Source organism: Aptenodytes forsteri, unplaced genomic scaffold (genome assembly GCF_000699145.1).
Source record: "Aptenodytes forsteri isolate BGI_AS27 unplaced genomic scaffold, ASM69914v1 Scaffold117, whole genome shotgun sequence".
Lineage (NCBI taxonomy): Eukaryota > Metazoa > Chordata > Aves > Sphenisciformes > Spheniscidae > Aptenodytes > Aptenodytes forsteri.
This window is the reverse complement of record NW_008795555.1, coordinates 451,918-463,384: the sequence shown is the minus strand read 5'-3', so window position 1 is coordinate 463,384 and position 11,467 is coordinate 451,918. Positions and strand designations below refer to the sequence as shown.

The window sequence follows — 11,467 nt, the reverse complement described above, 5'->3', positions numbered from 1 at the left end:
GCGCTCACCGTCTTCTTCGTGCTCTGCCCCTCCGTCCTGGTGCAGCTCACCCTCATCTTCGTGCACCGCGACCTCAGCCGCGACCGCCCCCTCGTCCTGCTCATGCACCTGCTCCAGCTCGGGCCCATCATCAGGTGAGCGCGGCAGGGGACGCGGGGACCCCCGGCAAGTCCCGCGGGCACCGGGTGAGAGCAGGGACCGGGGGCCGGGCAGGGCGGGGGGCTCCGAGCGCTGGCTGTCAGCAGAAATCTGTCCGTGCAGCAAACCCCGGCGTGCCCAGAGCTGCTCCTGTCGGGTCCCCGTCCCCCTGCTCCCCAGGGGCACTCCCAGCCTGCGGGGGTCTTCTGCTCAGCCACCCCTCCCAGCGGTGCCGCGGTCCTGCCGGGGGTGCCGCCTGCTCTCCTGCCTGCTGGACCACCGTTCTGGGCCAGATTCGGCTCTGCCAGCCTGTTGCATCTCAGCTGCTGAAAAGGTTCTTTGCGTGGTCGCTTTCTGCAGCCAGCGTTTCCCTCTGCCTCTGGGTTTTGCCATTGTCTTGCTTAGGCTGGGAGCACAGATGCAAATCCCGGCTGGGGTGCTTGAGGGTGAATAGGAACAGGGGTTCTGCCCCCTGGAAAAGGTCCCCGGGCCTGGGACAGGGATGGGTTACAGGACATGGAGGAGAGGAGTTGGGTGCAGGATTAGGGCTGACATGGGAGCTGGGGGCTGCTGGACCCCACTGGGGAGAGGAGGATGAGGGGGTGGATGTTGCATAAGCTGGAGAGGTGCTGATCTCTCACCCCTTGGGAATGCTGCCGTGCCTCCCTGGGCTGCCATCACCCCGGCCATCCTGCTCGGCAAGAGTGCACAGGATGTGCAGCAAGCGGCACGGCAGAGCCGCCATCTTCACGGGGCTCCTTCCCTGGGGGAACAACGGCAGCCACGCTTCAGGGCGCGCTATACCCACAGCGCTGCAAAAACACTGCGGCCTGCACTGTGCTTCCTCCATCACCGGAAACAAGCAGGGTGCCGGGGGCATCCTTGTCACCACGGTTTGTTCATCTTCAGAAGCGGCCGGGGAACCTCACCTCAGCACCACCAGCTGTTGGAAGGGCTGTGGGTCTACCCCAGCCCGCGCTGGCCCACTGTGGTGTCACAGCTCTCACCAGATCAACCACGGCTGTCTGAGCGGTTACAAAGGTGCTTGGCTGCTTGCAAGTGCCAGCCAGAGCCGCTCGGGGGGAGGCTGCTTCAGTCGGCTCCTGGGGCTGGAGATGGAGCCCAGACTGCTGAGAAGGTCTGGCAGGGCACCGGGAGCCAGCTGGGACTGCCCTTGAAACCGGGCCTTCTGGATGAAAACATTTTCCCGTTAGAGTTTGCAATGAGCCGCAAGTGCTGGCCTGATCTGGCAGGAGAATTTATCCAAAAACCTCATTCCATTTGGGTCTGAAACAGAGCAACTTCTGCTGTCCTAATGAACACTCATAAATAATTACGTCCTGTTGGTCCCAGAGCCAGCTCATCCCCGGGCAGGAGCCAAGCCTGTTGGATGGGTCCTCCTCTGCTGATAGCCTCTGGCCCACGCACACCCACTTGCATGGCTGTGTGCGGAGGGGCTGGGGGTCCCGCTGCCCGCTGGCCTTGCAGCGGGGAGCAGCATGGGAGAAACCCGCCTCCCCTGCCTGCACGTTAGCATGCCCTGTGGGGAGGGGGCTGCGGAAGCGCTGTCTTATCTGCCCATGACACACACGGCTTCACCCTGCGCTCCCCTTCCTGCCGTCCCCACCAAGAAGGAAGCGTAGAAGGCTTCTGCTTAAGAGGAGAGATCAAAGACAGTATCAGAAAGTTTCTCTTGCCTCTGCTTAGAGGAAGAGATATGATTTGTGCTGGTGGGGAAAACAGAGCCTGAGGGTGATTAACCCTTTCCTGTAGCTCTGGCTCCCAGCAGAGCTAAAATTTCCATACCCTGGATGCTGCACCTCTTGCAGCAGTTGTTGCACCCCTCGCTGGGGCAGTTGTTGTCCCCCTGCCCCACGCGCTTCACCCTGAGCGCTGGAGCAGAGGAGCAGCCACGGGGCATCCCCATGGTCCTGGTGTTACCCTGCCCTCATCCTGACATCCCAGGGCCAGGGACTACCCGCAGTGCGGCTGAACAGTTGCCCAAATCAGCTGGGCTGTGCCTGGCAGGAGCAGGGCCTTGGCCGGCACCAGACAAGGCGGGGCTGGAGGCGCAGGGAGCGGGGCTGGAGAGCAGTGGGGAGGCTGGCAGGGTGATGGCTGCTGCGTTCCCACAGGTGCATGGAGGCCCTGGTGGTGTACTGCTGGTCGGGGAAGGAGGAGGAGCCCTATGTTACCATCACCCGCAAGCGGCGGCTGCGGAAAGGCTACGAGGTGGAGATGGAGCAGGAGGTGGGCCACTCGGTGCGCCGGCTGGCCACGCACCGCAATGCCTTCAAGCGCATGGCGGTCATCCAGGCATTCCTGGGCTCCACCCCACAGCTAACCCTCCAGCTCTACATCAGCATCCTGGAGAAGTACGTCCCTGCTGCCCGAGGTAAGGGTGCCTGGCACATGGGCTCCCCCGGGGCCGTGCAGGCAGGACCCCACCAGGGCACGGTGGCAGCTCCTTAGCCGCATGTGCCGGTGTGGCATCCGAACGAAGCTCTGGGGCGTTGCTGGGGGCACGGCTGCTACCGGACTCCCCTAAACGTGGAGCGCAACCCGCAGAGGTTGGGCACTTGTCTGTCCCCTGGTTTGCTTTTCCCACGCCCAGCGCTCTGCTTTCCAGCTTGGAGTGAGGCTGGGGAGAGTGGGAAGAACTGGCTGTGACTGAGGCGCCAGGCTCTGCTCCCAGCCCCGGTGCTTGCAGACGTCTGCCCTACAGAGCCGTGCCATCCACCTGGTGCCCCGTCCCATAAAGATGCCGTGCCCCTGCCCCAGGCTGCTCCAGTCTGCATTAGTTACTGCATTAGTTACGGCTCCTGGCTTCCCCATGCTCCCTCTGTCAGATCTATTTCTGCGTCTTTCCCAATGCTGGAGCTCCCAGCCCAGCACCCATGCTCCCTCTGTCAGATCTATTTCTGTGCCTTTCCCAATGCCCAGCGCTCCCAGGCTCCCTCACCTGCTCCCGGGGTGTTGCGGTGCTCAGGGGCTGGATGTGCCGGAGGAAGCTTTTAACTCCTGCTTCAGCATGCTACCGAGCCAGGCATGCAGGAGTGCTCTTGCACCTTTCCGATTGTAGCGCCCAGCGAAGGAGCTGCCCTCGCCAACCCTCTCCCAGCTGTGCTGGGAGCCCAGGCCTTGCCCTCTGTGCCCACGGCAGGCGCATGGAAAAGGGAACACGGGAGATGCCCCATAGAAACCCCCTCCTTGGCCATGGCCCCCTGCAAGGGTGTTTTGGGGAGTAGGAATAGCAGAGGCAGGAGGATGATCCCAGCGCTCCTCCAGCAGGAGATGCGGGAAGCAAATCCCAGTTGACACGTTTTGGGTGATTCCCTCACAGCTCGGGTGTCTCAGCTCAGCCCCACAGCTTGCAGCCGCCGCCGCTGGCACGGCGCAACTGGGACCCACCGCATGCTTCCCTTTTTCTCCGTCACGGTTTTCCTGGCTGCGCTGAATGCGAGCAGCTGCCCGTGTTCCCTATGAATGACTTTGGCTTTGCAGCCCCTGGACAAGGGTGGCTCTTGAGGTGCTCACAGGGTGAATGGGGTGAATGGTGGGCTATGGTGGTGTGGCTCTTGGCCCGGGTGAGGATAGAGGGATGCTTGCAACACAGACCGTGCCCCACTCGCCCTTGAGCAGCATTTCTTGCACAGAGCAGGGGGGTTGGTGCCTGGTTCAAGCACAGGAACAGCCCCAGTTTGGCAAAGGCTTCTGGTTTATTGGTGTAGGGAGAAAATCTGAGAGCAGAGCCTCCTGCTGCCTGCAGTGCTCCCCCACAGCCACCCCATCGCGGGGGTCTGTCACCACCAGCCACGAGCTGTCCCAGCAGTGCTCACACTGAGCCTCCTGCTGCAAGCCCTGGTGCTTGGCACCCTGCACTTCACACCCAGGGTTGGCACCCCACGCGTTGCACCCAGGGCAGCAGAGAGGCCGGGAACACAGCCCGGTCCCCGGCACTGCCTGACTCCCCTGCCCTCTTCCTCTGCAGCCGTCCTCATGGGCATTTGCCTGGTGTCGGTCACCTACGGGGCGCTCGTCTGCAACATCCTGGCTATCCAGGTCAAGTATGATGACTACAAGGTCCAGCTGCGGCCGCTGGCCTTCCTCTGCATTGTGCTGTGGCGCAGCCTGGAGATCTCTACCCGCGTGGCCGTCCTCGTGCTCTTCAGCACTGTCTTCAAGCACTGGATCATCCCCATCGCCCTGGCCAACCTGCTGGTGGTCTTCTTCTTGCCCTGGGTGCAGTTCTGGCGGAGCGGCACCCGCCTGCCTGACAACATAGAGAAGAACTTCAGCCGGGTGGGCACGGTGGTGGTGCTCTGTGCCTTCACCCTCCTCTACGCCAGCATCAACATGTTCTGCTGGTCGGCCGTTCAGCTCAAGCTGGCTGACCGGGACCTCATTGACAAGTCGCAGAACTGGGGCCGCCTGGCCGTGTACTACATGGCCCGGCTGGCGGAGAACACGGCCCTCGTCATCCTCTGGTACTTCTTCAAGACGGATGTCTACGAGAACATCTGCACCCCACTGCTGGTGGTGCAGCTGCTCCTCGGCTACTGCCTGGGCATCTACTTCATGCTCCTCTTCTTCCAGTACCTGCACCCCTGCCGCCAGCTCTTCCGGCACAATGTCGCCGACTTCCTGCACTGCGTCTGCTGCCGCCAGCACCTGCCGGGGACTCCTCTGCACCTCCAGGCGCCCCACGAGCCCGGCGTGAGGCACAGCATTGTCTGAGGCACGGCCAGCACTCGGCTTCTCCAGCCAGCTACGGGGACGGGCAGCGCCGGGCTGCGCCGGCAGCCAGAGGGGGCTTGCGGCACAAGCTGTGCCAGAGGCAAGCGCTTCCTGGCCCTGCAGTGGCAGCAGGTCCCACTGCGTCCCTGCGGTGGCAGGGGGACAGGAGCGTGCCCGCCTGCCCAGGACCACACGTATGGACATGAAGGACTTAAGGGGTCCCCAAACCGCCTGCCGCTGCAAGCCGGCTGCTGTGCAGTGCACAGCTCCTGGGGTGCCCCGACACTCTCGCCCGCCCACTATGGTACATATGGTGACCTCGGGGTGACCGGTGGCGGCGGGACTGTTTTAAGCAGTAAAGAAACTTTGCTGTGGCTGCACGTCTGGGTGCTGGCGGGTGGCCGGTGACTCACGCAGAGGGTGGGGACTGTCCTGCCAGGGCTGGCATGGGCGCGCTTGCCCACTGCCCATGTAGCCCTCACACTCATGGGTGCTAAGCCAGGGCTGCGCCAGCGGGAAGTGGGGATGGGGGGAGCCCTGCGATGAAGCCGATAAGGTGCAGGAGCATGGCGGGATGGAGGACGGCCTCATCCTGCGCCTCTGCCAGCATAGCCCTGGCTGCGGGCCAGGAGCAACCCCGCACGCCAGCAAGGAGCAATCCTGCCCAACCTGTTCCTCCAGGCAGGAGGCCCTGGCACCGGCTGCTGTTCCCAGCAGGAGTGGTGGGTGCTGCAGTGCCAGGCACCGCAGAGCTTGGGAGCTTGCAGCGGAGGGCAAGCAGGAGAGGAAGGGTGGCTGGCACAGCAATGGTGATGCTGATGGGACCCAGGGGTCCTCAACCCAAACCAGGAGCATGACACCCCCCCCCTCCCGAAACCATTTGTGGGGTCAGCTCAGTTTGGAGGGTGCTGGGTGCCAGGCTGAGAGTGCTGAGCCCACAGAGGCACAGCACCTCTGGTGCTCAGGTGCTGGACGCCCAGTCTTAATTCACCCTCCCTGGGGTGGATCTCCAGGCTGGATCCTGGCACCGATGCAGTGCCATGCCCCCGGGACACTTCTCCTCCCTTGGCGGTTTTCTTGTCAAACAGGAGCAGCGGAGGCTGGTGAGGGATGCCAGGGAGGCTGGGGAGGGGCACATCTGCTGAGCCAGGCACAGGACAGACCCTCCACAACTTCCTCCCACCAGGAAATTCCTACCTTAAAAAAAGCACATTTTTGTCCTCAAATATTGCAAGAAAACGAGAGGAGCAGCGTGATGCCCTGCAGCGCCCGGCCAGTGGGGCCGGGGGGGAACCCCTCAGCAGGGGGCAATGCCCAGCTAGCGCAAGGGGCTGGTTTTGAGCTGATGGGGTCAGCCCTGCCTTCCTGGAAGGTGGCCTTTGAAACCACCCGACATTTCCTCAAAGGTTTCTCGGGGAAAGTCCCCACAGAGCCAGTCCCACGGCTGGGGCTGCCGCCCCGCCTGCTGCCTCCATAAAACGGCAGGCGGGCCAGCGGCAGGCAGCAGCAGGCACGGGCAGGCGGGCACGGGGACGTCGCACCATGGGCAACTGGCTGGTCAACCACTGGTTCTCGGCCGCTGTCCTTGTGAGTGTGTGGGGTTGGGGGGGACATCTGACAGGAGGGGCTGGGGCGATGCTGGGGGTAAAGGGGGGCATGGTCTGGGCACGGCTCCGGGGGGCTTGTGTGGGAAATGGGGGCTGATGGGCTGTCCTGGGCTGGGCTGCAGGGAGGGACAAGCATCCCCTCTGCTCAGCCAACCTGCAAAGCCCCGGTGGCCAGGGGAGGGGTGGGAAAACACCACTCAAAGGAAAGGGGGGGTCCTGCTGCAAAATTTAAAAATACCACTCCTTTGCCCAGCCACTTTGGCCAGGAGCCTCCCACGTGCCTCTTCTCCCCACATGACTGCAGGAGGCTCCCGCGAGAGCCCACGCCAGGACGAGGAGCCCATACCAAAAGGACCATCTGCCAGTGCCATGCTGTGGCATCACTGGTGTAAGAGGGCTTGCCTGGCCAGCACCACACCAGCTGCTCAGCGCTGTGTGAGGAGCTGAAAATGCATGGGAAAATGGGGTTTTGCAGAAAGTTGGGTTATTTTCATTTTTTAAATTACTTAAAAAAGAAAAAAAACCCAAAACAAATGCAAGGCAGAGTGGTTTTGGGAGCTCTGCAAAAAATTGATGTCTGTGAGAGGGGTCAGTGCAGGGTGCAGCAGGGTTAGGCAGGGGACAGCAGCATGGTGGGGTTGGGTGAGCCAGCTCCCTGCAAAATTTCCTCCTCCCAGAGTCTTCCCCATGCAGCCCCACTCAGCCCCAGTCACCCTCCGGATCTGCCCTTCCACCGGCACCTGCCTTTCCTCCTTCCTCGTGCGTGGGTGGTGCACAGGGCCGTGGGTGACAAGACAGTTATTTTGCAAGACTCCCACACCTCTCCCCACCTTTGGCCCCGTGTCCCAGCCCTGTGCGTGCTGCTGCAGCTCATACGGAAGCAGGAGGAGACGCACTGTCCTGATGCCCTCTGGCTGCACCCACACCCGAGTGCTGCAGGGTGAGGGGGGTCCCGGGCTGGGGTCCCTCACGAAGCCGTGGCTTTCCCCCACAGGCAGCCTGGCTGGGCATCAACATCTTCCTCTTCACGTACTACTTTCTGTTCTTCAACTGGGATGAGCGGTACTTCTACACCAGGACCATCCTCAGGGTAAGGTGCTCCCCTGAGGCACCCTGCCTGCCTGGGCACGCGTGCCCCTCAGAGCCCTCCTGCAGTGGGGTGGGGGCTGCAGCACCCTGTGCCCCTTCCTTGTCCTGTCCTCTTCCAGCCCGCCATCAGCCCGTCCCAGTCCCCAGCCTGGCATGGGGGGACTCATGCTGGTCCCCATCTTGGTCCCTGTCCTGTTCCAGCCCAGCACCACTCCCTCCCAGTCGCCCCTCTTCTCCTGGCTCAGCATCACCCCCTCCCAGTCCCTGGTCCAGGCCAGCATTGCTTCTTCCCAGTCCCCAGCTCAGCATCGCTCCCTCCCAGTACCCAGCTCAGCATCACTCAGTCCCAGCTCAGCATCGCTTGGCCCCATCATGTCCCAGTCCCAGCACAGCACCATGCTGGGCAGAGCCGTGGGGGGCAGTGCGGCTGCAGGCAGACGTACCCCGTCTGCAGCACAGGACAGCGGCACTCACCCCCTCTCCTCTCCGCAGTCCGCCTTGGCATGGGCACGAGCATCGGCCAAGTGCCTCAACTTCAACAGCATGCTGATCCTGCTGCCTGTCTGCCGCAACCTCCTCTCTTTCCTCCGTGGGACCTGCTCGGTGAGTGCCCCACGGTGGCATGGCCAGCGCGGACGTCCCCATCTCCATCCCCATCCCCATCCCCATCCCCACCCTGACACCGCCGCCTCTCCTTGCAGTGCTGTAGACGGACGCTGCGGAAGCAGCTGGACCACAACCTCACCTTCCACAAGCTGGTGGCCTACGCGCTGGCCCTGCTGACAGGTATCACCCCGCACCGGGCTGGGGCACGGTGGGGACTGGGAGGCAGGCAGGTGAGTGACTGCCTGTCCCCCGCCCAGCCGTGCACACCATTGCCCACCTCTTCAACCTGGAGCGCTACAACCACAGCCAACAAGCCACCGACGGCAGCCTCCCCGCTGTCCTCTCCAAGATGCATCTGCAGGGCAGCAACAAGTGGCTGAACCCCATCCACTCCAACCAGACGGTGAGTGCTGGTCCCGGCATCCAGCACCATGCCACTGTCTGTCCCCTGCCCCTCTAACCCATCCTGCCGCCCCTGCAGACCGTCGAGTACGTGGCCTTCACCACCATCCCGGGGCTGACGGGGGTCATCATCACACTGGCGCTCATCCTCATGGTCACGTCCTCCACCGAGTTCATCCGCAGGAACTACTTCGAGGTCTTCTGGTACACGCACCACCTCTTCCTCATCTACTTCGCCGGCCTTGTCATCCACGGCATCGCGTAAGGCTCTCACCGCTCCCTGAAGGCAGGACAGCGAGGGGCAGTGGCCGCAGACGCCTGGTGGGGCAGCCCTGCCGGCCCCGGGGGAGCAGTGCAGCCCCAGAAAGGGTCCAGTGGGGCTGTGGGGTCCCCATTCCCAGGGCTGGCTAGCCCAGCAAGCCTCATGCAGTGTGGCTCAGCCCCAGCCGGGGGGGCAGGAGCCAGCCCTGGGCTCACCCCTTGCCTCCCTGCAGTGGGCTGGTGCGCGGGCAAACGGAGGAGAGCATAGAGGAGGTGCACCCCCATCGCTGTGCCGAATATCTCACGCACAAGGACAAGAACTGCAGCCACAACTGCTGCAAAGACCCCGAGTTCGGGAGCATCCCTGCTGAGGTAGGGCAGCAGTGGGACGGCTGTGGGGGGAGAAGCCCTTCCCTTGCCCTTGGGATGCTCCAGCCCTGGCCCTCCCCAACCCTTTGCTCTCCTCCATCCCCACAGTCCTGGAAGTGGGTTCTGGCCCCCGTCCTCCTCTACGTCTTCGAGCGGATCCTCCGGGTCTGGCGTGCACGGCAGAAGGTGGTTGTCACCAAGGTGGGTGGTGCAGGAGCCTGTGCCTACTGCCAGCTCCTTCCCTTGCAGCTATGGGTGCCGCAGCTCCTTGCCGGGGTGGCCATGGAGAGGCGGGTAGGGGCCGCTGCCAAAGCCCCTTGCCCAGGGACAGGAGCCAGGCTGGGTGCTGAGCCCCATCCCTGCCCCGCAGGTGGTCATGCACCCTGCCCGCGTGCTGGAGCTGCAGATGCAGAAGAAGGGCTTCTGCATGGAGGTGGGGCAGTACATCTTTGTCAACTGCCCCGCCATCTCCCTGCTGGAGTGGCACCCCTTCACCCTCACCTCAGCACCCGAGGAGGACTTCTTCTCCATCCACATCCGGGCGGCCGGCGACTGGACGGAGCGTCTCATTGACACCTTCCAGCAGCAGAAGCTGGAGAAGCCCAGGTAGACTGGGGGGCGACCGAACAGACCATGCCGGGGATTTGGGGAGGCCGTACCTCTTACCCAGGCCCTCCCTCGGCCAGGATCGAGGTGGATGGCCCCTTCGGCACGGCCAGTGAAGACGTGTTCCAGTACGAGGTGGCCATGCTGGTGGGAGCGGGCATCGGTGTCACCCCCTTCGCCTCCATCCTGAAGTCCATCTGGTACAAGTTCCAGCAGGCTGACCAGACCCTCAAGACCAAGAAGGTATGGGGTGTCCCATGGGACCACCTGTGGGTTTCTCCATGCTGGGCTTCCCAGTCCTTGACATTGCATCCTCCCACCCCTCCTGCTCTGCTCCACCTTGAGCAACCCCTCTCCCCCTGCATCCCAGATCTACTTCTACTGGCTCTGCCGGGACACGGGAGCCTTCGCCTGGTTCAACGACCTGCTTGCCTCACTGGAGCAGAAGATGGCAGAGTCGGGCAAGGCGGACTTTCTCACCTACCGTCTCTTCCTCACTGGCTGGGACACCAGCATTGTGAGTCAACCACGGGCAGGCATGACTGCAAGGGGGGACACGGGGTGGCCAAGTCAGGCAGGAGGGGCAGGGCAAGCACGTCGATGGCTTGCAGGCAGAAAGTCTGGGAGCGGTGTTTGGTGGGCATCAGCAATGGATGCTCCTCCGTGGTGAGGGACTGGAGGTGGGTTTATGGGTGGTGGCTGGGGTCCTCACCGTCCCTGCTCTGCCCAGGCCAACAACGTGGCGCTCCACTTCGACACCCCTACGGACACGGTGACGGGCCTCAGGCACAAAACCATCTTTGGGCGGCCCATGTGGAACAGCGAGTTTGCGGCGGTGGCTGCAGCCCACCCCAGGTGAGAGCCGGGCAGGGGGCTCAGAGTGCCGGAGCTGGGAGGCACCCCCTCCTCCCTGGCACCCAGCAGCGGGCTGGGCAGCGCTGGCTTTGGGAAGGGCGTGCTCATCCCCTGCAGGTTGCAGGGACCCCGGAAAGCTCTTAAATGACCTTTCCCTGAGCCGCCCGCCCGGTGCTGACGTCCCCGTGCTATGTGCAGGTCGGTGGTTGGCGTGTTCCTCTGCGGGCCAGGGGCCTTGGCAAAGAGCCTGCAGAAGTCTTGCCACCAACACTCCAGCCTGGACCCCAGGAAGGTCAAATTCTACTTCAACAAGGAGAACTTCTAAGTGGCAGCCAGGCTGGGACCCCAGGGGACAGGGGACCCTGCCGGTCTCGCCTCAACCCCCGAGTGAGTTGGCGTGGCCAGGGATAAGCACCCGCTGAAGAGTGTGTGCACAGAATCCAGGCAAGACATGGCAAGGTACTCCTTCTCCATGAGAAACTCCAGGTTCAAAGACCGCCGCCTTCTCAACCTGGTCTACAAGGGGTCCCCATGGGGGGAGTGGGCCTGCAGCTCTGCACAGCCCCCCGTCGAGAAACCAGAGGCACATACTGCGATGCTGCTGCTGGAGCAGTGGGAAGCGGCAGGAGCACCCAGCAGGCTGGGCAGAACCACAGGATGGGGATGGGGACGGGAGAGGGGCATGCCGAGCAGGCACTGGGGGCCAAACATGCCCCTCTGGGTTTAAACAGTCCTTTGCGTAAAAGGGTAAATTAAACATGCTTTCCGTTGCAATAAAAGCCTCCCTGGTGACTCAG

At 63.1% G+C, this 11,467-nt stretch overlaps 2 protein-coding genes across 5 annotated transcripts; both read left to right on the top strand.

Annotated features, from left to right (window-relative positions):
• The first annotated feature begins 6 nt into the window (after window positions 1-6).
• Window positions 7-5,251, top strand: XKRX (XK related, X-linked). Its single transcript, XM_009282141.2, has 3 exons — window positions 7-134; window positions 2,274-2,533; window positions 4,130-5,251. The coding sequence occupies exons 1-3, from the start codon at window positions 103-105 to the stop codon at window positions 4,873-4,875; spliced, it is 1,038 nt and encodes a 345-aa protein (XP_009280416.2). The 5' UTR covers window positions 7-102; the 3' UTR covers window positions 4,876-5,251.
• Window positions 5,252-6,417: 1,166 nt separating this feature from the next.
• Window positions 6,418-10,995, top strand: NOX1 (NADPH oxidase 1). 4 transcript variants are annotated; one of them, XM_019472810.1, is made up of 13 exons: window positions 6,418-6,462; window positions 7,477-7,572; window positions 8,064-8,174; window positions 8,273-8,357; window positions 8,435-8,580; window positions 8,659-8,840; window positions 9,074-9,212; window positions 9,318-9,410; window positions 9,580-9,815; window positions 9,896-10,058; window positions 10,186-10,332; window positions 10,546-10,670; window positions 10,869-10,995. In XM_019472810.1, the coding sequence occupies exons 1-13, from the start codon at window positions 6,418-6,420 to the stop codon at window positions 10,993-10,995; spliced, it is 1,695 nt and encodes a 564-aa protein (XP_019328355.1). The 4 variants fall into 4 exon arrangements, with proteins under 4 accessions (XP_019328355.1, XP_009280401.1, XP_009280402.1 ...); XM_009282126.1 differs by having other exon boundaries at window positions 6,418-6,466; window positions 7,481-7,572; XM_009282127.1 differs by lacking the exon at window positions 8,064-8,174 and having other exon boundaries at window positions 6,418-6,466; window positions 7,481-7,572.
• The last annotated feature ends 472 nt before the right edge of the window (window positions 10,996-11,467 follow it).

Excerpts from the sequence above, each read along its gene's own strand:
- XKRX (XM_009282141.2), top strand. The coding sequence starts at position 103 with ATGCACCTGCTCCAGCTCGGGCCCATCATCAG. Across the intron at positions 135-2,273 it reads CAGCTCGGGCCCATCATCAG|GTGCATGGAGGCCCTGGTGG; the intron begins GTGAGCGCGGCA and ends GCGTTCCCACAG. Across the intron at positions 2,534-4,129 it reads GTACGTCCCTGCTGCCCGAG|CCGTCCTCATGGGCATTTGC; the intron begins GTAAGGGTGCCT and ends CTTCCTCTGCAG.
- NOX1 (XM_019472810.1), top strand. The coding sequence starts at position 6,418 with ATGGGCAACTGGCTGGTCAACCACTGGTTCTCGGCCGCTGTCCTT. Across the intron at positions 8,581-8,658 it reads CCATCCACTCCAACCAGACG|ACCGTCGAGTACGTGGCCTT; the intron begins GTGAGTGCTGGT and ends CCGCCCCTGCAG. Across the intron at positions 9,816-9,895 it reads CAGAAGCTGGAGAAGCCCAG|GATCGAGGTGGATGGCCCCT; the intron begins GTAGACTGGGGG and ends TCCCTCGGCCAG.